The sequence below is a fragment of the Equus asinus genome, chromosome X (assembly GCF_041296235.1).
Source record: "Equus asinus isolate D_3611 breed Donkey chromosome X, EquAss-T2T_v2, whole genome shotgun sequence".
Taxonomy (NCBI): Eukaryota; Metazoa; Chordata; class Mammalia; order Perissodactyla; family Equidae; genus Equus; species Equus asinus.
In genome coordinates, this window is record NC_091820.1 from 5,725,716 (window position 1) to 5,753,194 (window position 27,479).

Consider the following 27,479-nt stretch of genomic DNA (forward strand, 5'->3'; position numbering starts at 1 on the left):
CCACTTCTTCCAGAAAGCCTTCCCTGACACCCAAGCTCTGACTATCACAGGTCCCCTTGTTGCACAAGCTCTTGCAGGTCCCTGCACTTCTCTTCCATCCACTCTATCAGGGTCGACAAGCATAAATGTATTTGTTGCTTCTCCTTAATGATCATCTGCCCTCAGCCTGTGACCTCCCTGAAGACAGAGTCTGTCTACATCTCTCACTCACCACTGGCTCTCTCATGGCCTTAACAAATATTATCGATGGAAGAAATAAGTGAATGGAATAGGGGGTCATACACAGGAATTTAAACTTTAATCAATAGGCCAGGAGGAGCTGAAAAGAATGAGATAAATAGACTGAGCTGAAGAAGTTTTTCACCTCTGGGCGGAGCTTCTGGGAAATAGGTTCCTTATTTTCTTTCCTGTAGAGTAAATGTCCAGAAGATTTGGCATGACAATATTGAAAACTGAACAGAAACTTGCATTCACAATCAAACACATATCATTTAAGAAATAATCACACTAATCATCTTTTTATAGATGTATATAATTAAAATCATCTAAAGAAAATTTATAGAACAAGTGCTAAACTATACCATATAGGAAAACATTATATTTTATTAATATTTTACTATGAATTTTGACAGGGAATATTCTACTGAATTGTAAATGTGAGAGAGCATTAGATAAGGACAGAATTTTTACTACTTACTGTCCCTATTAGAATGGTGGGACCCCCCACAGAGTCTGAATTATTGGCTTCTCTTAGGACAGCTCAAGCAATAGTCTTCCAACTTTAATCTCCTCTAAAAAGATATGCTAATCTTTAATTCATTCTTGCCACAGCTATGATTTCAGATATGTATTCTCCAAACCATATTTGGTACTAAAATTTATATTTTCAGGAGAAAACTCTGGTAAATTGTGCCCTCTCCACAAAAATCACATAAAACCCAGGAAGATTTCAAGATGAATAAGTGACGTGCTGAAATAAATCCAACCTTAAGTAGGTTAAGAGGGAGCATTAAAGGTAATCACTAAAATTTAGTAAATGACTCGTATTACAAAGTAGGAGAAGCATGAGAAATAGAGCACTTCCTATAAATCAAACAACTAAAGCATTGTTCACGGCAAACCCCAAAAATAAAGAAACGTCTATATAAATGCCCTTCTCCTCGCAGCTCCTCCTTCATGCCAAGGACAAGAAGGAGTGTAGAGGAATGCCAACTGTAAAGGCAGGCATGCTCAGACATCACACTGAGGTTTTTACTTCGCTTGTAAATTGCATGTAGATTCTCCCAATTCCAGGAACCTCCCACCAATCGCCATATCTACTTGTCTAGAAAGTAAACAAAGCTTACAGAATACAACGAGGAGTCTAGCAGGGCAGAAGTACTGAGTTCATTGTGTAGGAATGCCCACTCACCTCAAAGCGCTCCAAGAGTTGTCTCCAAGGTGGGCAACTTTAGTCGGCCACGCCTACTTCTGTTTCCAGCCCTTACTTTGAAGCCTTCATGGCTTGAGCTTTAATTGTTTGTTTGTTTTTGAGGAATGTTGGGAAAGACAAGATGGGGAAGAGGAGAAAAGAAGGAGCAGTGAAAGAAATAGGGAAGAAAGATAGAAAGGGCCCAAAAAGTCTGCGGTAAACGGCATATTGGGTCTCTGGGCACAAACATGAGATTGAAAGAGTCCTTTAAAGTTTAATATAAAAGCACATTCTGCTTTTGTCATCAAGAGGCAAAGGCAAAGCATCTGCACTATTTAAGATTATTTGAGCTCAACCATACAAAAGCCATTGGCATGAGGACTGCCGTCTGCTGCCAGTGGGCTGCACCTCAGCAGTCCCTTTGCTGGATGTCTAAAAGCAGAGGTGGCATTTTCTGACACTAGGATGCTTAATAATCTAGCTGCAGCTCAGTCTTCGTGGCAACCACCATTCCTGTCCAACCTGGGATATGGGGTCCCCACGAACATTCAAGGATCCCGGCTCCACCTGCAATCCACGGTATCTAGAGACAAAGCACAGAAAGAGCAAGTGGTGGAAACGAGGCGGGCGGGGAGTCTGGAAACAAGATGAATGACCATGACCCGCTTCTTTGGACCTAGAACATGTCCTTCCAACAACCCTAGGCAAAATCATGAGATACCATACCTCACTGAGATACACAATCTGATTGTCTCTGAAGTCAGGGTGCATCTTATCCCAACTGTGATGAATGTGACACAATCATTGTTGGCCAGGTAGGAGCTGTGACATGGTGATCAACATTTCACACGTGAACTTAGTCATAGCTGTGCACGCTATCACCATTTACACTGAGTTGTGCACATCATTGATTCTACACATGTGGGTTTAACGACCATTCAAAATGTGACTAAAATAGTTAGACAAAGATTTGGCATTGAAAGGAAAAATTATCATGTGCACAGAAACACACAGAATAAAGACGTATGGTAACCATTCATTGGAGGAAAGTCTGAGCTTTCATATTTTCTTACAACTAATAATACTTTATAGGATTTAAGCAAGGAATATGCCACAAGTAGATGACTCTGTACTACACATTATCACTGACATATGAACAAAAGGAGCCACAATCTCACGCAAAAATACAAGAGAACCAGAAGAAATCACCTGGACCAGATGAAAAATATTACAAAGCAACAAGATACTAGAGCGAATGAAGGATGCTTCAGGAAAGACCATCATTGAGACATGTATCACCATTTTATTCTCATTTAAAAAAAAATTCTTAGGGTTACAAAAAAATGGATGTGCTACCCATAGCTTCTTAGAGTCGTTGAAATCTCTTATACAAATGTATGTTGGCTCTCCACAAATCTCGTTGCTTCTCAATACTGACACATCTTGATAGTTACTCTTTCGGGGGCTGCCCCCGCTTTCCCTAATCTGCATTCAAAAAATGATGAGTGAATGACTTGTTAAACTTACAAATATTCTCTAGAAATATTTTCTGTGACTTTAAGGAGCAGAATATCATCAGTAGATACACAGAGATCTGCCCACACCACAAACACGCAAGGTGAACCCAGTTTCAATTTCAATGATCTCTACATGGAATGTGCACATAGAATTTCTACTGACATGAAGTTGGGGTGGACGGTGCTTCTTGTGCCCTTTACTTCTCTATAGGAAATCAAAACTGAGGTAATTTTCCAAAAGAAGTGAGTTAATGGGAAGGGAATTTAAAGAGAGAAGTGGACATTTAGATTAGTTGCTGAAGGAAGATGAGAGCTGGAGTGGACTAGGACTATACTGGGAGGACTGGGGCTAGAACAGACATTTACCGGAGGCACAGAACTACGGATTTATAGTAACACCACTCCACATGGTTGTGTGATTTTCTTTGCCAGTACCCAGCACTGAATGGACACCCAAGTAGGCAGCTATTAGAGCCTGATGGATTTAGAGTTAGGATTTTGCAGCTAGAGAGTAGCCAAAGGGCAAGAAAATGAAGGTACTGACAAAAAAAAAGATTAAAATGATGCCTCATGGGCTCTAGACAGGACTCAGCAGGAAAGTCAAAGGGGAGGGTCAATGGAGCAGTGCTGCCAAATGTCCTGTCAAAGAAGCGCCCGGGGGAGCTATCGGACAGGAGGCTCTCAGGCGAATGCAGAGCCAGCCCCGACCCTAGACTGTCGCTCAGCAGGTGCCCCAGTGCTTCCTGCCACGGGCCACACGTGGTAAACTCTCGGCCAACAGACGGTCCAAACTTGGAGGGCTAATGGAAGAAGGTCTTGCGAAAGATACAGAGCAGTTGTACAAAGTAAATCAAAGCACTAACTTGGTAGGTGTTTGTGCTCAGAGTAGAACAGCGAGTTTCAAAACGTAGGGTAGAAGAATTCTGATGGATGACAGGCCCAAGGCTGTCAATGGTTGGGACTGGATCAACCCCAAAGAACTTTGTTAGCAAAATAAAACAGTCATCGTCTGGTTTTACATATAGCCACGTACAACCCAGATGTCTCCCCCCCACACACAATGGAAATGAACATTCCTCCTGAGAGTGAGAGCAGATGCTTCACAGCTAAACTCCCCCTTCCCCACCTGGAAATTGTACTTGGTTGAAGAGAGGGATCTAGTCTGAGGCCGCGCTCCTTTAGGGCAAAGCCCAGATCCAATGCATGGCTGAGGCTGGAGTGCAAAGGACCAACCTCCTTGTCCCATTCAGGATAACTTCCAAGGTATCCTCACCTCCAGAGTGTGCTGTGGGATCTGCCAAGGCTGTGGCTGCAACTGCATGGCAGCCCAACTCCTCCTCCTGCCTCACGGTACATCCTTCACTCCGTACCTCAGGGGTTGATGCTGAGGACACTACCCAGTAAGGTTCTGAGCTCAGATCTCGAAATCTTGGAATATGCTCCATGAAAAACACAACCTGTGAAAACCATTCACCTCCCATGTGTATCTAGGATGAGGGAATGAGTTTTCTCCAACTGAGAGGCTTTTGGAAAAAGCCAAGTTTCAATAAAGGAAAGTAGATACGAGGCGTATTTCTTGAAAAAGACAAGGCTGTTGAAGAAACTAACCAAGTGGTAGCAGAGTGGACTCCTGCATGGCAGTGTAGCCCTTCCGGTGCGGAAGATGAAGGTGGGCTCACAGGAGCAGCTGTGAGCTGACAGACGCTTTCACCCAAGAACAGAGAGCTCCTCATTTCAAGTCCCAACAAGCTCTTTCTTCACGGACCAAGCTAGTTCAGGATGCATTGCAACTTCACTTCAAGTTGATACATTTGCCCCCCCAACTCAGAGAATTGTATTCTCCAGAGGATATTCACCAAAGAAGAACGTCTTGTTGTTTGACTATGTTTCAACTTGTTATTGGTGGCTATTTTTCATCTGTGCTTTTAAAGCAGCTTTAGTGTGAGGCTGTGTACCAAACAATTGCAAGAAAAAATAGAAATATTTTTTAAAAATCATGTCAGCACCATTCCAAAGTTCCTCTGAAGAATTAAAATTATTATCAAAGCAGAAAAAAATGCAAGAACAACTGAGAAAAACAGTTTAAAAACATGACTTTACACAGCTCCTAATTACATCCTTTACTGTAATTCTCCGGAAAGACTATGGCGTGCTGCAAATTTGCAACTCACTAAAGTATACTTTAAGTAACATTTAATGACTAGCAAAGTTCAGGAGTCTTCTTAGATCTTTCTTCCCTTAATTGTTGTTGCTGTTGTGTTTTTATTGTAGGATGTTTTAAACATGAACAAAACAAAATCAATCAGGAGGAATTTTAGCAAAAACTAAAGCTATGTAGCCAGCGACAAAAATGATGACTCCATCAGATCTCTTAGCTACATCAGGGTTCCATCTTGGCCTTCCTGGGAAGGGCAGTGTACAAAAGCTGCTCTTATTTATAAGCAATTGAAAAGCATTTTCTTTATTATTATAACAAAACTTAATTGAGGGCTCTTGGAATTCTGACTTCTCCACAGTGAATCATGAGCCATGAAGGATTCCAGAACTCTCTCAGACCTTCTGCTACGTTTCTATCAGTCCCCTTCTGTGCAAAGCAGGCATCTGTGGGCATTTCTGTCAATCCCTCTCTGTGAAAGTATAAGATCTATTCGAATAGGGCCATGCCTGTTCACTACATACAACCAGGACAAGAAAAGGGACCCAAAATGTGATTCCAAACACCCACTCACAATGTTTGTAAATTGCAGAATTCTGACTCAGATGATCCCATATAATTACAAATCAGAAAAGACCTCTGAGGCTCATTTAATCCATCTTCTTGCTGAAAACAAGACAAACGTAACCCGTTAATGACATGTAATTGTCTTACAATACAAGGAATTTTCCAAGGGAACGAGGTTACAGTGTCCCAGTAACATGTTACTGTGTCTCATTCAGTTTTCCATCCCTGAATTCCTACCAAAACCTCTCAAAATCATTAAAGAGCAAACGGGTGAGGAGTTAATTTTCAGACTTCCTGCCAGCTAATATTCTATTCTCTAATTAACTCAATCTTCTAATAACTCTCTCAAAACATGTACAATGCCTAAGAAAAAGGTCAAAACCAGACGAGAAACAGAGACAACACAGGGTCCATCCTGTCTGAGTATTAAGAAGGAAGATCACATCGACATTATCCAATTCCATAATACTTAAACAACCCACATCTTGCAAGTGATTGTGAAATGGGGAACTTTTTGAAAAATGCTCACCAACGTCTGAGGAGAAAGGGAAAGAGAAGGACGGGGTTGCAATGGAGGATGTAAGCATCCGATGATGGCACTAAACCTCAAAATTACCGCGCCGAGGACTGTCTGGCCACATCAGGCTACTTACTCTTGTGGATTTGAATAACATGTGAAAGCCATCAGCAATACTGACAACACCAGATTCTGAGGAAAATTCTAGATCATGAGAATTGCAAAAGTTAATAGAGATTCTAGTCCAATGTTCTCCCTTTGTAGATGAAGACACTGAGCCCGGGAAGTATAAAAATGTGCAATACATTGTTGACTCAAACAAAAAGAATATTTTAATAGAAAGCGCACCTAACTTGAAGTCAAAAGACCTTATTTCACATTCAAGGTCACCTATCCATCATAAATCGTGAGCTCTAGGGAAAATTACTTTCTTTTTTTCTAAAATGAGAACAACAGTGCTTTTATAAGATCACCACACAGATGTCTATGAAGACCACCTGTGACTATCTAAAGTCAAGGCTGTAACCTAGCTGGCAAGATGCAAAGTCCACCAATATGAATGCTGCGCACACAGTGACTGTCAGTAATTTACAAGAAGATCTCAGAGAGCTCTGGAGTCCCACATGGCCCACGTGATACTGCGAAGTCAGAATTCTAAGAGCCCTCAGTAAGTTTTGATATAATAATAAACAAAATGGTTTTCAACTGCTAATGAATAAGACCAGTCTTATGAATTTCTACGTTATTTGGTTGTTTCAAGTCTTTCCAACGGCACACTCTGCATGTAAAGTATAAAATCAGTACAGCACTTTAATACAGTGCCGCGCTAAGTTAAATTCATAACTCACACCCCCCTTTTGGGGAACATGAAAATCCAATAGCATTTACTATTTCTTTCGGGTTCCTGGACCCAATTCTAACATATATGGCAGGAGGGGGCTTCCTTACACACCACTGACTAGAGATTTTCAAACATTGAGGTATATAGGGTAACTATTCGGGTTCAAAACTGATTCACCTTGAACTAAAAAGCCTGACTTATGGCCTACAAAACATACATTGTACATCTCCTTATCCATTAAAGAACACAGTGTCTTAAGCTAAGAATGCAGACTTCCCCTCCTATGCGCTGTTGGTAATGCCCGGATTAATCCCTTTGCGGACATCAGGATCATGGTGACCTGCTAATTTGCAACTTTGAAACTTTGGAAATGTATCCTGGGTATGTTTAACCTATGTTCTCTGTTCTAAAAAGATGTAAGACTGTACTGAAAACCATGCTTCTCTGGAACATTAAGGCCTTCCGGGTTATAATGCTCACTCCAGATCAAGTAAAACTCACCTCACTTCTCTTATCTATAGAGAGGTTATTGCTTATTTTGCCTAGACATCATTGAGCAGTTCTCAGACACCAGCAGGGTGTTGGAGAACTCAACTCAATTCTGATACCATCTACCCACCCCCCAGCCCGAGATCGCTCCAGATCCCACAGGTTAAGAGTTCAGCTCAGTGCCACAAGACTGCCCCCCATTCTTCAGAAGCAGGTCACAAACCCAGGCTGTTATCCGTGCTTCTGACCAACTGGCTATAGATTGGAGGTTCCAACAACCCCCACCAAGGACTTCAGATGTCAGTCACAAGTCTAGGTTGTTTCCTGTACTTATGACCAACCGGGCTATAAATCAGAGGTTCCCACCACACCCTCCTTGGGTTTGATTAATTTGCTAGAGTGGCTCACAGAACTCAGAGAAACATTTGACTTAGGAGATCACCAGTTTATTATAAAAGGATATAACTCAGGAAGAGCCAGACGGAAGAGATGCAGAGGGCAAGGCACGGGGAAAAGTGCGGAGCTTCCGTGCCTCTCCAGGAGCACCACTCTTCCCGAGTCTCCACGTGTGCACCAAGGGGAAGCTCTCCGAACCCCGTCCTTGGGGATTTTATGGAGGCTTCATTACACGGGCTTGATGGATTAACTCACTGGCCACTGGCAACTGATTCAACCTCCAGCCCCTCTTCCCTCCCTGGAGGTCTGGGGATGGGGGTGGGTTTGAAAGTTCCAATCCTCTAATCACAGGGTTGGTTCCCCTGGCAACGAACCCCCATCATTAGATGACCTAGGGGCTTTCTCAAAGTCACCTCATTAACATAACAAAAGACACCTTTATTACTTTTATTACAGGAAATTCCAAGGGTTTTAGGAGCTATGAGCCAAGAACCAGTGGAGGAAAACCAAATATATATGAGAAATATATTTTGGTCATCGGAATGACCAAATATATATTTCTTACAAATCATATCACACTATTTTTAATATTATTTAAAATTCAAAATGAAATATAGTGGCTATAAGTTTCTTAGGCCTCTGTCAGAGCACAGTGTCTCATTACCACCCATCTGTCTTTCCATTTTGCTGACTATGACTTGTCCCCCGTCTGTCTTTACATAAAGTACTTAAATCGTAAAGCATATGGCTGCATCATAGGGGACAATTGTTAACCATAATGTAAAGTGTTTCGGATCAAGTCCAGTTTTTGGTGAAAACAGATTGCTTAAATAAGCATGGAAGAACCACAGTCACAAGATGGTTTGGCCAAGCACAGAATCTGTCCTCCCCCAGGTGTAATCTATCTGTTCTTACAGCGTTCTTTCCACCCTGTGTCCAGACCCTCAACTTTATGTTCCTCACCTTCATTTCACAGCCAGACCTGGACTACTAATGACCTTTCCTCTCCAAGATTTCTGCTAAAGAGTCTTCATCCTAGAACCAGATTCCCTGAACACATATGGTCAGAAGAAGCATTAATGGGCCATAACCCACGTTTTACAAGAGATGGCGGCCAATAGCAATCCCAACCCTCTCCTTTGTCAAATGAGTATACTGAAACTGAGCGTCCTCAATGACGTTCCTGCCCAGGAAGCCACTACTGACTCCTATTTAATAAGCTAAACCTTAATAAATTTTATGTAACATTGAATGAAGGAAGGCTGGTCAGAAAAAGAATGTTAGAGCCAGGAGGCAGAGAACAGAAAGTTTCAATGCTAGAAAACATATCAAGCAAAGAAACACACTAGAGAGAAACCCTAAAGCATAAATAACTATCGCAGTGGTTCTCAAAGTGGAGTCCTGGAACCAGACACATCCCTGAAAGCTCATTAGACATGCAACTTCTCTAGCCTCACTCCAGACCTGCAGAATCAAAAACTCGGGGCGGGGTGCAAAGGGCTGTGTTTTAACAAGTCTGCCAGATGATTCTTATTCGGCTAAAGCTGGGGAACCTCGCTGGAAAGGGAGGAGGACAATGCGACTTACATTGTAAGCGTATGCGTGTGCACGTATAATTTCCAACCAAGTCAAGTCTATTTCTGCTTCTGAACCTGCAAGGCTGACACTTGGAGCAAGGACTGCTCGAGGTGATGACGTCCTGCTCAGTCTAGGCCAAACTGGTCTCCACTCTGTCTCGGCCTCACCTCCATCTACAGTGATCTTGAGCATCTTTCTACTGGCATCTTCATAAAGAGCAACTCCGGGAAGATGTTATTTATTGCTCGGGATGACAGCGAGGAAAAAAAGCAAAGTGGGCTTTACAGGCACTCTCACATCACCCTATTATTTTTCAGAATAGATGCTTGACAGCTGCGAAGCTTGACGGGCGTGATCTGTTGTTCATAACAAGCTATTCCCACAAGGCGCGTTACCGCCTGGTTGCTGGCATGTTGACCAGCAGAGGTTAAGGATAATTTTAAGTTATCAAACTAATTACTCACAAGCATTAACAGTAGCCAGAGAGAACATAGCTCCAGATAACATGAACTGGAATCTACTGCCGTTATCACTATACCCATTTAAAAAATTTCTACTTGAAAAAACATACAAAGCCCCATAAATGCAAACTGTTATTTCCGTCTGCACTCCTACAGAATATTTTAGCAACATGTTTTGCAACGCACTCAACAAATCTTAGAAGCACCTATTTTAATGCTAAAGCGAAATCTACCACCTTGACATAAACACATAACTGGGAGATCCAGGATTTAGTTTAGTTGAGTTTCATTTGTAGTGAGGAAAATCTAAGCAGGAAAAAATAATTACTAGAATACATGTTTTTCTCCTTCTAATTGACTTTACTAAGTTGGATTTTTGTCACATTGCCTTCTCATGATATATGCTTTTCCATTGTGCTAATTTATGTGTTAGTCATTAGAGAGCACAGAATAATTAATCAAACTAAAATAGAGCACCTCGCAGTCTACTGCACCCTGACTTATACGATATTCTAGCCCATTCATCATGATTCTGGGTTATTTTAATATGAACTTCAAAAGATAGCATGTTTTAATGAGAGATCACTTGAGAAAACATGATGAATTAAATGTGATGGACGAGAAAGAGCAATAACCAAGACTTCACTTTGCAAAAGAATCAATTCCAAGAAAAATGTGCTATCTGCAGAATTATAAGCACCCAGCATCTGGGAAGTCGTTTTCATAACGAATAGATGACCTAGAATGCAATGGCCTTTTCTCATTACACAATACCTATCCAGGATTTCCAATTTCAATTTAAAATTCTACTTAAGAATTTCTATTCCCATATGGGAATAGAAAATCTTTAAGTGACAAAAGCATATAAGAGATCTGAATTTCATTCTCTATAGAACTAAGCACTTTCAAAGAAACTTCAAAGGGTAAATTTTTTAAATTAAAAAATTAATTTTTTTAAACTCATCTTTGAAAAAAAAGATTTTATTTTTTTACAGCAGTTTTAGGTTCACTGCAAAATTAAAAGAAAGGCACAGAGATTTCCCATACACCCCTCTACCCCCACCCAAGCACAGCTTCCCCCATTATCAACATCCCCCACCAGACTGGTACATTTGTTCCAGTCGATGAACCTCCACTGCACATCACCACCACCCGGAGCCCACGGTTTACATTCCGGTTCACTCTCATCGTACGTTCTATGGGTTTGGACAAATGTATAATGACATGTGCCCACCACTGTAATAATACAGACCAGCTTCACAGCCCTGAAACATCCTCTGTGCCGTGCCCATTCATCCCTCCCTCCCCCAATCCCTGGCAACCACTGATCTTTTTACTGTCTCCTGAGTTTTGCCTTTTCCAGAATGTCAGAGTGGGGATCATACAGTATGTAGCCTTTTCAGATTGGCTTCTTTCACTTAGTTATATGCATTTAGGATTCTTCCATGTTTTTTTGTGGTTCATAGCTCATTTCTTTTTAGTGCTGAAAAACATTCCATTGTCTGGATGGACCACAATTTTTTTTTTTTTAATCCCTTCACCTACTGAAAGAATCTTGGTTGCTTCCAAATTTTGGCAATTATGAATTAAGCTGTATAAACGTGTGTGCAGATTTTTATGTGGACATAGTTTTCAGCTCAGTTGGATAAATACCAAGGAGGGCGATTGCCGGATCATACAGTAAGAGCATGTTTAGCTTTGTAAGGAACTGCCTGTCTTCCAAAGTGGCTGTACCATTTTGCATTCCCACCAGCAATGAAGGAGCGTTCCTGTTGCTCCACATCCTGGCCAGCATTTGGCACTGTCGCTGTTCTGGATTATGGCCATTCTAACAGTTGTGTAGTGGTATCTCATGGTTGTTTTAATCTGCATTTCCCTGATAACATAAGATGTGTAGCATATTTGCATATGCGTATTTGCCATCTGTATATTTTCTTTCGTGAGGTGTCTGTTGAGGCCTTTGGCCCATTTTAAAATCAGGCTATTTAAATTACCTTTTAATGGCTCCGAGACCAGACCGAAGAACCAAGGATCAAGGTGTGCACTATTCATTTTTGCATCCCAAGAACTTCAACACCAGGCACTCTCTCACTCTCTGCTTAACACATCCCAATAACAACAGCTAATACTTCTGTAGCGCTAAGCACCTGTGAGGTTCTGCCCCACCTAAATTGCAAGGCATCACGGCGCAACCCAATGGAGCAGTGTTACCATCGCCAGCACTTTACAGGTGAGGAAACTGAGGCAAAGAGCTCTGAAATGGTCTGAAAGAAAGCTCAGAGACTAAAGTTTTTAAAAATGAAAAGAAGTTTACTTGCAAAGAAGCTCCAAGGGAATCAGACTTTAGGACCAGCTCTAAATTTAAAAAGAACATAGTAGGTATTTCAAGGAAAAGATGCAGCATGGCCAATTTACATTAGGCTGCTCATGGCCGAAAGCCCCAGTTTTCTTATATGATTATCACATCCACAAACGCTATGCCATATCTTCAGAATCAGTATGGCTAAAGACAGAGATACAGTTGTCTTCATTCAGGAGAATGTTTGCCATAGAGTGGGAGCAACGTATTTTTTCTAATTGCATTTTATAAAGACAAGTGCCTTATTCTTTCCTAAATTCTCAAATGGAGACATAAATGAGCATCTTTCCAAACTCTCACATTATAAGTGAAAGAGGGGGCCGGCCCCGTGGCCGAGTGGTTAAGTTCTCGTGCTCCGCTGCGGCGGCCCAGGGTTTCGCTGGTTTGGATCCTGGGCATGGACAAGGCACCGCTCATCAAGCCACGCTGAGGCGGCGTCCCACGTGCCACAACTAGAAGGACCCACAACTAAAATATACAACTATGTGCCGGGGGGATTTGGGGAGATAAAGTAGAAAAAAAATAAAGAAATAAGAGAACATTGTTAATGCAATTAATTCATTGATTCATGTGTCAGAGTTTATTCTTTCAAAGAGAGTACCTGAACATGTAATAAAAGAATCATACATACATATATATATATATATTTGAAAACAGATATTGAACTACAGACACACAGATCCAGGGAGAGATGTAAAGGGATAGAACTAGACCAGTGGTTTTGAACTGGGGTGATTTTGCCCCATGGCACATATTGCAATGTCTAGAGATACATTTTTTTTCTCATGACTGGGGGTGGGAGGGTTGCTACTGGCATCTAGTGGGTAGAGACAAGGGATGCTGCTAAACAGCCTGCAATGCACCTGACAGTCCCATAAGAAAGAATGACTGGGCCCAAAATGTCAATAATGCCAAGACTGAGAAATCCTGAATGAGACACGTGTGGATAAGACGCATGCAGACATACATATGGAAATAAAATTTTAGCCCTAATTTCATACAGTTGTTCAAAAAAGAAGAAACTTCCTCTTTTTTTTTTTCAAAATTGTGGAGTAATAGGGACCAGCCCAATGATACAGCAGTTAAGTTTGCACCCTCTGCTTCCGCAGCCCTGGGTTCGCTGGTTCCAATCCCGGGCAGGGACATGTGCACTGCTCATCAAGCCATGCTGTGTCAGGCGTCCCACATATAAAGTAGAGGAAGATGGGCACAGATGTTAGCTCAGGGCTAATCTTCTTAGAAAAAAAAAAAAAACATTGTAGAGTAATAAATGGGACTAGAGTATGCAAATCTTGCCCTATTAAAAATAGGTTAAAAAAAATCCATGGCTCCTGAATAACAGGAAGATCAAAATGCAAATAGATGTCTGTTCTACTGTATTCTCACCTCTAAATGTTTCTCTATGCTAAACGTGATACTTACCAAGTGAATACATTCTGTCCAGAATTTTTTTTTATTCCTTTGCAGCTGTGAGGACATTATATCCTAACTTTGGACACAAAAATATGGAAACAACAATGAAAAAAAAGATATTCCCTACTTTCTCTTAGATTCTGGCCCAGTGGGAAAATAACTTCCCAGATGTAGGTCATTCCTGGAATGATCAGCAAATAGGTTTGGCAGTGCAGCTTTCAAAATGGTACAGCCAAATGTCAAAATAACAAGAGAGCGAGGCAAGGAGACGGAGAGAGGGAGGGAAAAGGAGAGAAGGGGAATTGGTGACAGAAATGGAGGGAGAATGAATTTCCATCCAAAGATATGCTGGGATGTCCGCCAAACCTCTGCTGAGGGCCAACTATGTGTAAAGATGTAAGGAAGGGGCTGTGGGGTACATATTTCAGATTTTAAAGGCAAAACTCTAGTTCTAAAGGGTGTACCCACCTTCAAACAATCACTATTTTCAACAGTGGATGGCACCTTAGGTTATTTCTCTGTACTTCCCTGCCACTGAAGACATTAAAAAAGAATGACAGTTACCAAAACATTTTCAGAATAACTGGTGTCCTCTTTTCTTCTCACCCTTTCTGAAAGGAATCAGTAACTTGTGGGTCGACTTGGCATTCTCGTTGTTAACAGACATCATTCCAACTCTTGAAGGCAAGCCCAAGTTTGTGTTCTGCAGTTTGTAACTGTGCCTCTATTGGAATCCTCCACATGTTGGACTGTTGGGCGAGACTGGGTCCACCCAGATGCCTGGACACCATGTGATGTCCAGATGGCTGGGAGGTCTTCTGCTCCTTGTTTCATAGGAAGTTACTCCTCTCTGGTGCACAAAATGCTGTTCACTGGGGAAATGGCCATCGAGTGAGGGATAAGACATCAGCAAACAGGGCCAGAAGGAAGTAGCATGAAGGATAAGCAGTGCAAATCTGAGTATCTCAACAGAAACCGTTTGCTCAGAGATTTCTTGGGAAACACTTCCACATTTCCCAATGTGGGGATTATTATTATTCCCTGATGACTGTAAGGGGTCTGGGTATGTGCATCGTACAGGGGTCTGCTCATCAAATGGAAAGGAAGCTAGTGGCCCTGGAGTGCAGGGCTCCTTGGCGTATTCGGTCATTGGGACAGCACTGGGAAACCTGTCCAGGGGACAGGGTGACACATAATATAAAGTATGTATCTTCTTTGAAATCTCTCTTGATATTTTAGGTTTGCAAGCCTTTGTCAATTTTCTTTCCAGTCCACAAAGTATAACAAATAGGATGAATTTCAAAAGAGTGCTATTACTTGCAATAGTGTAAGCATTTAACGACAGGAGCTGAGACGTTTAAATCTAGAAAGGGCTGTCTCTCTCCATTATGTGTTAGTAGAGAATTAAACAAGAGTTGATAAACTTACATCGGAGGAACCACTCACACTAACCCAGCAGGGACACAGCTAATAGGTGAAATCACCTTTACCCTGGAAACTTCATTTTTGCTTGCATTTAGACTTTCTCAACGTTTCAGTCTTTCTTTTAGAGAAGTTCTCAGTAACCTCCCAACTGAGCATGTAACCCATCTGGTTTGCCTTTAGATAAGCATGTCATTTGCATTGGAGAGAGGGAGAAACACCAAAACTAATGCAATGTGTTTCAAAATATGAATTCTTAATGCATTAGAATATTACAGTGAATTGAAAAAAGGTGTAAACTGAAAACAAACTATGGAGAAAACATCTCTAAATTTCATAAGTAAATGAATTTCCATCATTTCTCTTGTCCCAAGCGCTAGTACGATTGATGCCATTTTTGGAAGGTGATGGATTACTCTGCAAAATGAACGCTTCCCATTTCATTAAACGGATTCATTGGTTATGTTTTCATGTCTGGATTTATGAAATTGTCACCTCTTTGAATATAACAAGAAATTAGCTATGAAATTTAAAAAGTCATCAGTGATCACCAGACACTAAATTGAGGGGCAATATGCATTTGTGTTTGCTGAAGGTGATTTAAGATCATGTACATACCAATTTGGATAATGTACTTCCTTAAAATAAAGAATCTGATCACCAGACATCATGCGACTTTTTAAGTAGTGACAATATATGTGCCTTCTCTTTCAAAGAAAGACGGTAATAAGAAAAACTAAATTATATATTTTGGAGGTCACCCTACACAGAATATTATTTTCTCAACTTGGCAAAATACTAACAACTTGGAGAGCAAAAAGTTTATTAAATGACAGAAGTTACAATTTCAAACAAAAGGACAAATAGAATGTGAATTAAGAATCGTGGTTAGCTTTTTTTTCCCTCTTGATCCTGCTTGATGCGTTATTGTCTCTCAGAGTCCCCTGAGGATAGATTTTAGCACTTTGGGGATGAAAGAACCCCCATTCAGCACCATTTTCATGTGCAGCCTTGAGAATTTTCTAACTTCTCCTTTTCTCAGAATGCCTCCTTGTCCAACTTTTATATCTCACAGAGACCATAGAGAGAATCGTAAAGTGTAAACATACGCACACACTCCCAAAGCCAAAACAAAAGGAAAGAAAGCAAGCATATGAGGCGCACCGAGTTCTTGGGAGTAGCTGCCACACACATATGAGCCACAAGGACCACTTGCTAATACTCTACATGTGTCCCACCGCCGTACAGAACAGCAGGGAGCCAAGGACAAAGGTCAAGGCTAAATATGGAGGCTTCTGTCATTCCCAGAAAACAAACTCATCTTCCATGACATCAAGGAGAACAGCCGTTCCTGGGACATTTCTGCAAGGATCACAATAACACTCTGCTATTTTGTTAGACAAGTGGAAATTTTGGTGGACCTCGACCAAGTCAATTTGTAAGAGGAAAAAAATACTCTTCATCTAAGAACTTAGGATAATGTGTGAACTGATTATATACGAAGATTTAAAAGATGACTCATGACTATAATAGTTTGTTTCTTCACTTCAACAACTCTTTGCCACTATTTACTTAAATGTCCCTCTCTCTGGTAGAAAATAATTCTCTTGAGGGCAAGAGGCACATCTCACTTCTGCCGGGTCCCCACAACCTAAGCCACCTGAGAGACGACTATGTGTGACAGGTTCATGTTGATTGGAAGAAGGATTTGGGTGGACAAAGGCACAGGAGAGGGTGCTGACGGACTGCTGTTTTTAAGGCTTTTTCTATCATACCAGCAGCCTTTCAATCATCCACAGCTGTGCCACTCTGGACACAGTGGTGCCTCCAGGAGCCGATGAGAGAATGGGAAACGTAGGACTATTACCCCCCAAACTCCATGATTCTCGGTTATGCTGCAGTTGATATTTCCACTCTGCCTCCTCTCATTGTTAACATCCTGAGAAGCAGGTTGTGTAGTATAAATATTTGGGAATATGATAATTACAGTTTGAGTCTCTGCTCTGAAGCCTTGGTTATCTCACTTCCAGACTTTCCGCCTTCCTATCTGTAAAAGAAAAATAACACTCCTGACCTCAGAGATTTGCTATGAAGGTCAAATAGATACTTTACGTGAAGTTACTTTGTCAACACCAAGACATTACAAGATGCAGTGCTAAATACCTTCCATCCTGTGGACCAGTGATTCAGGAGAGTTTCGTACTTTGGGTCCACCCCCACTGACTCAGACTGGGGTCCTACTGTCAGCCAAAGTGTAATGGCAGCGAGATGGCATGGGCAGCCTCCTTCTTACACCTTCTTGTACTCCTCTGGGGCTCCTTCTTAGGAGTGCTAGCAAGGATCCCCACAGAGATCAACTGAAGAGCGTTGGAGCCCTCGGGAGTGTAGCCTGAGGTCCAGCTCGATCAGCAAGAACGGGAAGAAGAACTGTACACACACCTCTAAGTGTGATGACCTGCTCTTAACCCGTCCCACAGAACAACAGACTTGAGCTCTGGGACAGCTCTCCCCACATTCCCAAAGCCTGGCTGCAAGCTGAGGCGCTGATGCTGTGTCATGTCCATAGAAGCCGCTGGCAGTCCACAAGAGACAGCCCAGACTGTTGCAAGGATGCTGTATTTACTCACATTGGCTGGTCTACGCTGGAAGAGCCCAGCTTTGAAGGTTCCGCTCAAGTGTCACGTCCCCTAGGACACTTTCCCCCTCCTCTGAGATCTCACACAAATAAGTCTATATGAGCTGTCACTCGTGGACTGAGTTGTCTGTTTACAAGTCTTGGCCCCTCCTGGACTATAAATTCCTGATGAGCAGGGATTTTACGGTCTCATCTTTGAAACTGCAGCAATCCATGGATATTAGCTGAAATAAATGGAAGTGATTAAAACTGTGTTTTTTTTCCTAAGGGAGAAACAGATCCAGCATCTACAATCTGTGATTCATATTAAAATGAGCCATAAACACTCCTGCCTAGTTCCCCTTTACTTATTGGCTGTTGGGATCACTACTGTTATCTAACCCACTCTACCATCAGGAAAACGCCTCCCACACCTCTTTGAAACCATGTGTGAAATCTTCTAGGAACACAGAGGGGATTCTGGGTCCTGGGAGACGCGGCTCCCTGCTTGCTTGCTGAGTAAATCTCTAGGTGGTTAATATCTGAATTAACTATCCTTGCCATCTCCCTAGACCCGCCAGGGAGTCCTGTAGTTAACGATGTCCCCTCACCCCATCTGCTGTCTACCTACCATACAACTACTTCAAGCTTCCCTTAATAGTATATATTTTTGACATTTCACTTAATTCTGGACAATGAAGGAGCACGATGTGCTTATAAATTGGGCTCACAATATGAAATCTTTTTACTGAAATCCTCTGGAGATATAAGCTAAACTCAAATAAGAGAAAATGTTCTGCCTCTAACTGCTTCTTCATTTAGAGGGATTTTTTAAAGTTTGTATAAACTCTCAAGATTTTTTTTAAAGTGACAGAGGAAAAAAGTCTGAGCTGACAGTTGTGAAAGCTGGGCTCTATTTTTACTTCTTGTGTCTACTATCTGTACGTGCTTGCACGAGTTATTTCTATAAGCATCAAGTTGTCTCATCTGAAAAACAAAAGTGTTGAATGAATTGGATCAGGGATCTCTGAAGGGAGGTGTCTGAGATTGGGTTTCCTAGGAGCAGAGGCTGAAAAGGGGCTTTCTGGGTATGTGATCTACTGGTAGGGAAGCTCTTGATGGAAGGAGAGGGGAGGAGGCAGGAGGAGGAGCTGAGAAAGCTGAGTAGGGACGTGAGCTCAGCTGACCTGCATGAGCCTGGTCCCATGCAACGCTTTGGAGCATAAACTGTCCGGGAGAGTTGATCCCAGCAGGGGGCTGGCCTCCTGGATCCCCCAGCAGTGAGCCAATGGCCACGATTTGCCCTCATCAAGGGAGTAGGATACCCTGTCTTGCTGGCAAGATGACACCCATTGGCCGAAGGTTAGTCTCTGAGAAGCAGCAGCTGTAAGCTATTAGCAGCTGATACGGGAGCCTGGGGTTGCCGGGGTGAGGGACAGAAGGTCACCAGCAGCATGTACTGAGGAGGAATAGGTGTCTGTGACCTATTTTCAATATTTCAGAGAATCCAAAAAAAAGGACACAATTTCCTAAGATGATGGTGCAAAGATAACTAAAATGTCAAGATTATGAGTTTTATCAGTCTACTCTGGTAATGTGGGAGACCTCATGCTGATCCGAAGCTTGATAGAGTTATGGGTATATTTGATTAATGCAAAGAGGAAAAACTAAGTCATACTTAATAAATGCCATATGTTGACAGACAACACACTTTCAAAATACGGAGTCCAGGCTGAGTGTAAAAGAAATGCTGAGAGGCGACCGGCTGGGGGAGTCTAAAAGGCCTCTGAGCTTAGACAAGGCAGCAAAGTATAAGTTCTGCAATAATTTGCACAAGGCCTTGCAATGGGGCATTTGCAATTTTCCCTGGTCCCGTTTTTCATATATAAAACGTCTTTTGATAATATGGATATGCTTTGCTGATTGTTGCCCCCAGCCCCACCCTCCAAATTGTACAAGAGTAGAATTCTGTAAAGCAATGCAAGTGATTCATGGGAACTTCTCCATTTCTGAGTTCATACAAGCGATGCCCACTAACACGTTCACAAGTTTCTCTACCGGACCCTTCAGTTGTACGCCCATTCACTGAAACACACAACGGTGGATTGTACAATGAAATCCGGTGAATCCATTTCAAAGAAATAGAGTAACTTCCTAATTTTTGATTAAGTTTTTTAAAGGAGGAACACTTGCACCAACAGTAACTTTAACTTTTTAATTTAGACCTCCAGACACACATACATGTATATATTATATACACACACATATATATACAAAATATAAAAATGTTTAAATGTAAATATATAATTTCTCCTCTAATGATATAGTGCACAAAGAAATGAACAAGTCAATAACTGTTTTCTAATGTGTTTTTAAATGTTCTATAGTAGTCACAATAAAGATAGACTTTTAAATCACATTCACGGAGAAACACTGTATTAAAAACTTGAAAATTTGCCATGAACAGCCTAATGTTTGATTTGGGTCAAATTCATGAATTCTTAGAAACCCGGCCAGAGATCCAGTGACCCAGAACCAGGAAAGAGAACGGCCAAATCTGAGGCCGGCCTTCTTCCCAATGACTCTGTCCACGCCCGGCCATTCCGGCACACAACCTAGACCGACTGCGGGGCAGACGGACACGCCAGGGCTGAGGACACTCACCACGGAACGGCTCCTCCCAAATCTCTGAGCAGGGGCCTGACTGTTGGCTGCTAAGCTTCCCCCCCGCGCAAACTGTTTACTTTTCCTTGGAGGAGAGGCTGGTTCTCTAAGCAGAATGAGCTAATCACCAGCTTAGTCCTCTCCTTTGCCAAAACAAACAGTTTCCAATTACTGCGAGGAAAAGCCTCTGATCAGCTACCTAAGCGAGCCTATCAGTGGTATTCTATAGGGTGAATAATGTCCCATTAAGCAAGAATCTCTTAACACTAATAAAATTCTAGAACCCTAGGGCCAAGGCTGCCAGCAACCTGCTACTTATCTTCCAACAAGATTCCACCCACTTTTTCTCTGAGCAGTCCGGAATTCTGGCAGAGATAGATACACTCTCTCTCCTCTACTGCACATGAACTACTATTTGTCCTCAAACCCTATTTTCTTGAGCTTCCTTTGAGAAAACACAGGCAGAGGAAGAGCAGGTTCCAGGTCTGCTAATACTTAGCGGAATGACTTTATCTTTAAGGCTCCAAGATTCAGCTCCACTGTCGCCATCATGAGCAAAACCGGCAGGGGCGGTGGGGGGAGGTTCCCACAAGAAATGCCCCAATGTCTCAACTAGCATAAGAGAGGAAGTCACTCTCAAGGTAAATGAGATTCGCCTAAAGAGAGATAGAGCTTATTTCAGGCACAATCTTCTTCTTTTCCCTCTTCTTTAATCTTCTAGTGAAGGTGGGAAAACAAGCGTAGAGGAGGTTACCGCCAAGTGAGCACAGGTCAGCATTGAACACCGCGGACAGCCCTCTGAGGAACCGCCGTGCCAAGCGGGCTTCAGGCCTTCCAAAGGGCTCTGCACCCTTATATAGAAGACCCAGACCAGGGCCAGCTTCATGGACACGTGACCAGTGCACACAGCCCATGCTCAGAAGGGGACCTGTGCCTGGGGTTTAACGCTCTTCAATCGCCATGCTGAAATTCTTAATGATTTTCTCCTTGAGTCTGTGTTTTGTACGTTAAGTCTGATGGAAGTGTGGAGGCTTGGAGCCTCTGACCACACATGATGCTGCCTCCTACCTCCCCAGGAAAGGTTCTCGGTTGTCCACTCCCTCAGCCACTGGCACCTCAGTCCTCACCCAACCTCTCTCTCCTCACTCTTTGCCCTCAAATCACCATCACACTGTGTCCCCTGCAGGGACCTGGATGTGGGTGCAAGGAGAGTCAGGGTTGAGCATGCATGCCCTGAAGTGTCCCAGAAGATAGTGGTGGTGTCCTAATCCCATGCTGGTAGCACCATGCTGTGTCCGGTGGGTGGCCAGCCAGAGCCCAAGACTCCACAGGAACAAACCTATTGCCCATCCCCGATGCAGGTACCAGTTGCATCCAGCAGAAGGCTGCAGTACACTTGGGAGTTGCCCATCTGCCATGGGTTGAGTGGCAGGAGGGGGAGACCCTTGGCTCAACTTCCTGAGGATCCATCTAGAACACAGTGCAGTGCATTGGTCCAGCAGCTGGGAGAATATGAGACCAGGCAAGTGTTATGCCTGAGCAAGCATGGGTGCACACCAGGCCCCAGGTACCTGTGAAGTTCTACACGCGTACAGGCATCCTGCAAAATCCCCTTTGGGGGGCCTATTGGGCACAACCCACACTGAGCACTTGGGGGGGGCCTCTCTTCCTCCTTCCCACCTTCCTGAGTCTGGCTTCTGCTTCTCCCTCCAGCCATCTCAAGGCACCCTCCAGGGAAGAGCCAGGAAATCTGAATTGGATGATGCTGGGGATTCCCCAGACAAGTGAAAGGCTCTGACATCTGTAACACTGCCCCTGCACAATATAACGATGAGCAGTAAAATCCCGCTAGTAACTCAATTTTTAAATTTTTCTTTACTGAGAAGTGCACTGAACAGCAAATTTAAAACACCACGACAAGTTGAGAGAGAAGGACCACAGAAGGAAAACATGTTACATTTTAGCTCCTTTAACACTTTTTTTCTTGCTCTTGGAATAATGGACCAAACGTTTTCATTTTGCGCCAGGTCCTGAAAATTAGGTCAGTCCTGAAGTAAATTAACCAACTAAACAATGAAACCATAAAAATAAAAACAAACCCCAAAACTGGTAGCTGTCTTAGCTCAGAACTGAGCTTTGCCGTCTATGAGCTGTGTGACCAACCCGCCTTCTCAGCACCTCACCCCCTTATCAATTACAGGAGAACACAGACGGTACTCCTCCATATGGTGGGTGTGGGGATTACGTGGTGAGACAGCCTTGTAAGACACCCAGAACACTGTCTGGTACTTCGTAATCTCCCAGTTAGCGTTAGCTCCTTTATCACCATCACTTTCGTTAGCCCCAACATGTTTTACGATCTCCACCCTGCTGGGCAGGTACTCATCTCCCAGTGGACACAGAGGAGGCTGGGAGTTCAGGAAAGCGGTCTGCCCAAGCGACCCATCTGCAAAGTGGCAAAGCCTGGATGCAGAGCAGTTCTGCCTGGCTCCAGAGCCCACTCCCCTGCTCCATACCCCACAGCTCGGAGCTCATCTTCATTCCACTGATAAGAGGATGTCCTTCCCAATCACCTCTGTTGGCAGGATTTTAACCACCCACATATATAAGTGTTAACCTGAAACTGCAAAGTGCCAAACGCCCTGCACAGGGCATCGTGGAGCTGGAGACTGAGCCCCTGGGAGGTGCTAACCTGTACTGCTTGTTTTCATGAATGAGGGGCAGCACTCAGCAGTGAAGCGATGCAATCGAGAATCCGTCTCCCTTTCAGTCTGAAATTCTAAGCTCTTCTAGGTCAGGGGCTGTGCCGGATAATTCAGACATCCCCCGTCACCATTCCCACCTCCGCGCATCAGTGTTGAGTCCCTTGCGCTTTCAGGCGTGGTTGACAGGTGAAGCTGAGCCAGCCCCACAGACACCAGGGGCGCACCATCTACTACTCACAGTCCTCCCGCCTTGTTGCTGCAGGGCTGGGAGGCGTTGGAAAGGGCACTGAATCGGGGTGGAGACCAGGCGATTCCAGCTTCTTCTGCAGGCCTGCTAGCCCAGGTCACTGCCCCTGGTGGCTCTGAGTCTCTGTCTGTACCATGAGTGCAGAGGTTGGGTTCTTCCTAGCCAAGGCCTGGCAGTTTTCACGCCTAAGAGTCCACACACTTGGCTGGCTCCAAGGCTGGCAGCAAGCCTTCTCCTAGCCTTAAAAAGATGCCTAGAACTGTGCAAGAGAAGTTGGAGATGGCAAATGCTCCAGAAACAGCCTTCAGCTTGGGCTTATTTGCACAAGTAGGTGCGGTGGGGTGACCCTGACAGAAGGCACTCTTCCAAAAGCTTCCTCTGGCCCCGCCTTCCCCACCCATTAATAAATACCATGTGCAGCGTAATGAGTTGGCTCCAGCTGATTCCTCCACCTCCCCCCAACCATTTAAAAAGGGGGAGGGCCAGGGAAGCTTGAGGTTTTATAAGGAGAATGTGTGGCTGTCTTTTCAAATCATAAGAAAGCTTAATCCCTACAATTTAGATAAACCAAATAGGCATTATCAGGTTAGAGTTAAACCTCCAAGAATGGCTTTGCCATTGATTGCAAAAACAGCAGTTACTAAGTCCTAACTGAGTAATTTGCAGCTTATTTCACCCCAGCTAATTAAAATGTAATCAGGATTGTTTGGCAATGTGTGTTCTGTCAGCAGTTTTTCTTCAGAAGAGAAATCACGCCAAGAGACCACAAGAAAAGCCTTTCACGGGAATTGGCTTGATCTAAACTGCTTCTTTAGCCACCGAAACTGTAAAACAAATAAATTACAGCAACTGACAATTCAATAAAAAAAGAAAGAAAGAAAAGATACTCTTTCTCGCCGGGGATGGGCTGCTCTGTTTTGTTTTGTTTTCTGTTATTTAAACAATAGTGCAGCATCTTCTCAGGAGAGCGACTTTTAAGGCAGGGCAGGGCGGTTTTGAAACCAGGTGGCCGGGGAGGAGCCCTCTCCAGGATGTCGGCGTAATTTCACCGCAGGAGACGAGCACTGGGTTTTCGCTTTCCCTGAGGCCCAGGAGGACCGCAGAGCGTGCCAGTTTCTGTGAAACCCACTAGATGTTGCTTCTTTGACTGAGCACAAACAAAACCACACACTCGCGCACACGCAAACTTCGCGAGCTGGTTCATTCTCGGAAGATCCCACCTTCGAGTTCCCCTGATGCCATTCGGGGCGAGGTTTCATTAGCTCTCACGCCAAGATGAACCACCGGAGGGCGGCGGCGATTCGCCCCAAACTCCACCGTCATTACAACCGCCTCCTATCGCAGCTTAATTCCCAAGGCCGCCTGGCAGCGGGGAGGCCCCCTTAACCCAGCCCAGGTGGGAGGGACACCCAGTTTATTTCTTAAGGGCAGAGGGCTCGGCTTAGAACCCCGCGAAAGAGCCCCAAGTCTCCTTCCGGCCTCCGCAGTTTTCTTCGGGGCGAGAAGTTGCGATCTTGGAACAGGTGAGCAGCTAGAGATAGAAGTGAGAGGGCGAGGGAGAGAACGATAGCAAACGAGAGAAACAAGACGTTTGCGTGAAAGATTTCAGAGCGCGCGCGCTGGGACTGGCTGGGAAGGCAGCAGCCCGACGCAACTCCGCTGAGTCCGGGAACAGCTCCTGTGCGCCCACCCGCACCCGGGGTGCCTGCGCAAGTCCGCGGGGATCCTCGCCACTATGGACCCCCTCCACAGGCGCCAAGTGTGTTTTTCCCCGAACCTCCTACACACCCTCGCTCACACTCACACACACACACACACACACACACATACACTCCACTATCAAGCTGAAAGAACCTACGAGAGCAGGGGGGAGATATGGACCCCGGGACTCTTCTCGGAGCATCCAAACATGGCCTAAGTCCCGCATCGCTTGCATCTCTTCCCTTACTCTCCAGGCTATTCATTGACAAGGTCTGGAAGTTTTGGGGCTCTGAATTGGGGCGCGCAGAGCCACCCCCCCCCGGCCCACGCCCCAACACACACACTGTGGAACACACGACTTGACCCTAGTGCTCTGCCTGGGGCCCGAAGTGCGGGCCGCGAGTTCCGGGCTCGCCGAGTGTGAAAGCATCTCTCAACAGAGACAAAAGTGTCGGCCCGCGGGCACCTGCGGGGCTGGGCACCTCGCGCGGGTCCCCGCGCGCAGCTGCGTGCGCCTCACGGCCACGCGCAGTGCCGGCGCCGCCGAGGGCCCCGGAACGCCCGGGAGTTTGCGGGACTCGTCCTCAACTAACAAATCCACACACCCGCCCTCGGAATCCACAAAACTGCCCTCCCTCCCCAAAGAAATCGCCTTTCGTTTTCCGCTGGGAAGAAGGGGAGTTGGGGAAAGATGCTGCAGGCTTCATTTTCCTTTCGAGAGCAGGGAGGAGGTTGGAAAGGAGGGTTCGAGGACCCCGATAGTAAAATCCAAGCCGAGCGAAAGCCGGATCTGCCGGTCCAGTTGGGCGAGAAGTTCGGGCGCCGAGGCTGGGAGGCGCGCGCCCTGTGCGCCCCCGCCGCAACCCGGAGCGCCGGGGAGGAGCCGGGGCGGGCCGCGGTTGCCCTACCTGGAAGTGCTGGAAGAAGGCGGAGATGCGCGTGATCTGCAGGCTGAGGCACCTGGATGCGCAGCGGGCGCGCTGGACGCTCCCGGCCGACAGCGACTCGTCCAGCCGCCGTGCAGCCGCCGCGCCGGGGCCGGCCGCCAGGCAGACCCCGGAGGCCGCCAGCCAGAGGCAGAGGGTCAGGGCCGCGCCGGGCGCCCCGGGCACCATGGCTGCGGGTCGAGGGCGCGGGCGCCGGGCGCTGGCCAAGGCTCCCAGCTCCGCGCCGGGGCCGCACTGCCGGGGACCTCGCGGCCGCCGCAACTCTGCTGGAAAGTTCAATCATTCAACTCCGGCCCCCAGCCCTCCCTCCCAACTCGGCCTCGAGGGGTGGGGTGAGGGTGACAGGCGGCCATGCCATTGGCTGGAAGGAAAGTGAGTGACAGGGAGGCCGGGCGGAGGGCCGTGCGCAGGTCTAAGGGGCGGCGGGCCGGGGCGCCCAAAGGGAGGGCAGGTCCCCACGCTGAGCTGGTCTCCCTGTGGTCCGTTGCCCAGCCCACGCAGGTTCCCCCATGGTCTGCATTCGCTCCTTCCTGCCTCCACCTCGCCCCACCATCCAGGTAAACGCCAGGTGTGAGCCAGCCCGGGCCTGGGATGCGAGGCGCTGTCTTGGGAAGGATGGCCTCGCCCTAAAGGACCAAGCGCCCTAAAGTTGTGGGCTGCCTCCCCAATTTTCACCCCGGCTCCCAGCTTCGCTCATGCTTTCGCGTATTTGAATTTCCCTTTACCCAAGTAGTGGCAAAGAGCTAAGGAACAGAACTGAAATGGATATGAAACGAGCCAGAGGCCAGGCAGAGACATTTGACTGACATTTTTTTCCTCCCTCCCCCATTCCTTCTTTCCTTCCTTCTTCCTCCCTTCTTTCCGTCTTCTTATTATCTGGGATATCTTCTTATTAACTCCGAGTACATAGCTAGTGACATTTGTTAATTAGACCCACACACGTTGTTTCCTCGGGTGTCTGTTTTTCTAGTAAGCACTGCAGTCCCAGTGTGAGTTCTTCAAAACAGAAATCTTTCCTAAACTCTTTCTTCCCCTTGTTCTGCCCCACGCCTCTTGATTCAGCCTTCTTAGCAGTGACATTGCCACCCCATCGTCTCTTGTACTCTTTTCCAATGCTCTTTCAGCACACATGTTCTCCCCAGCAGGGGCCATGCCAGAGAAAGAGACACGGCTGCATTTGTACTACACCACCTGTAACAAAGCTTTCTGCTTCCCTGAGCTCTGCTGGGAAATGGCAGTGCCCCAGCCCCCTTGTGACTGGGAGACCCCAGAGAGTGCTGGGATGCGGTCACGAAGCCTGTGCTTCAGACATGGGGATATTTATGTAACACAGTCGAGTCAAAAAGACTCATGCACACTCACTTTTGGATGCGGAACAATTGACTGATGTTTCTGTGCACTGACATTGCCACGTTCTCGTACAAAATTGCACTCACACATTCCAAAACATCATACCTCCATACGCACACAGCAGA

The 27,479-nt window shown here is 45.0% G+C and overlaps 1 protein-coding gene across 2 annotated transcripts in view; it reads right to left on the bottom strand.

Annotated features, from left to right (window-relative positions):
* Positions 1 to 26,288, bottom strand: part of ANOS1 (anosmin 1) — a 177,701-nt gene extending 151,413 nt beyond the window's left edge. Inside the window, exon 1 of one of the 2 annotated variants that reach the window (XM_070502495.1) lies at positions 25,966 to 26,288. In XM_070502495.1, coding sequence (XP_070358596.1) covers positions 25,966 to 26,172 — 207 coding nt within the window. In that variant the 5' untranslated portion in view covers positions 26,173 to 26,288. The remainder of the gene's footprint in view (positions 1 to 25,965) is intronic. The other variant, XM_044768171.2, reaches the window with a different exon arrangement.
* Positions 26,289 to 27,479: the final 1,191 nt, after the last annotated feature.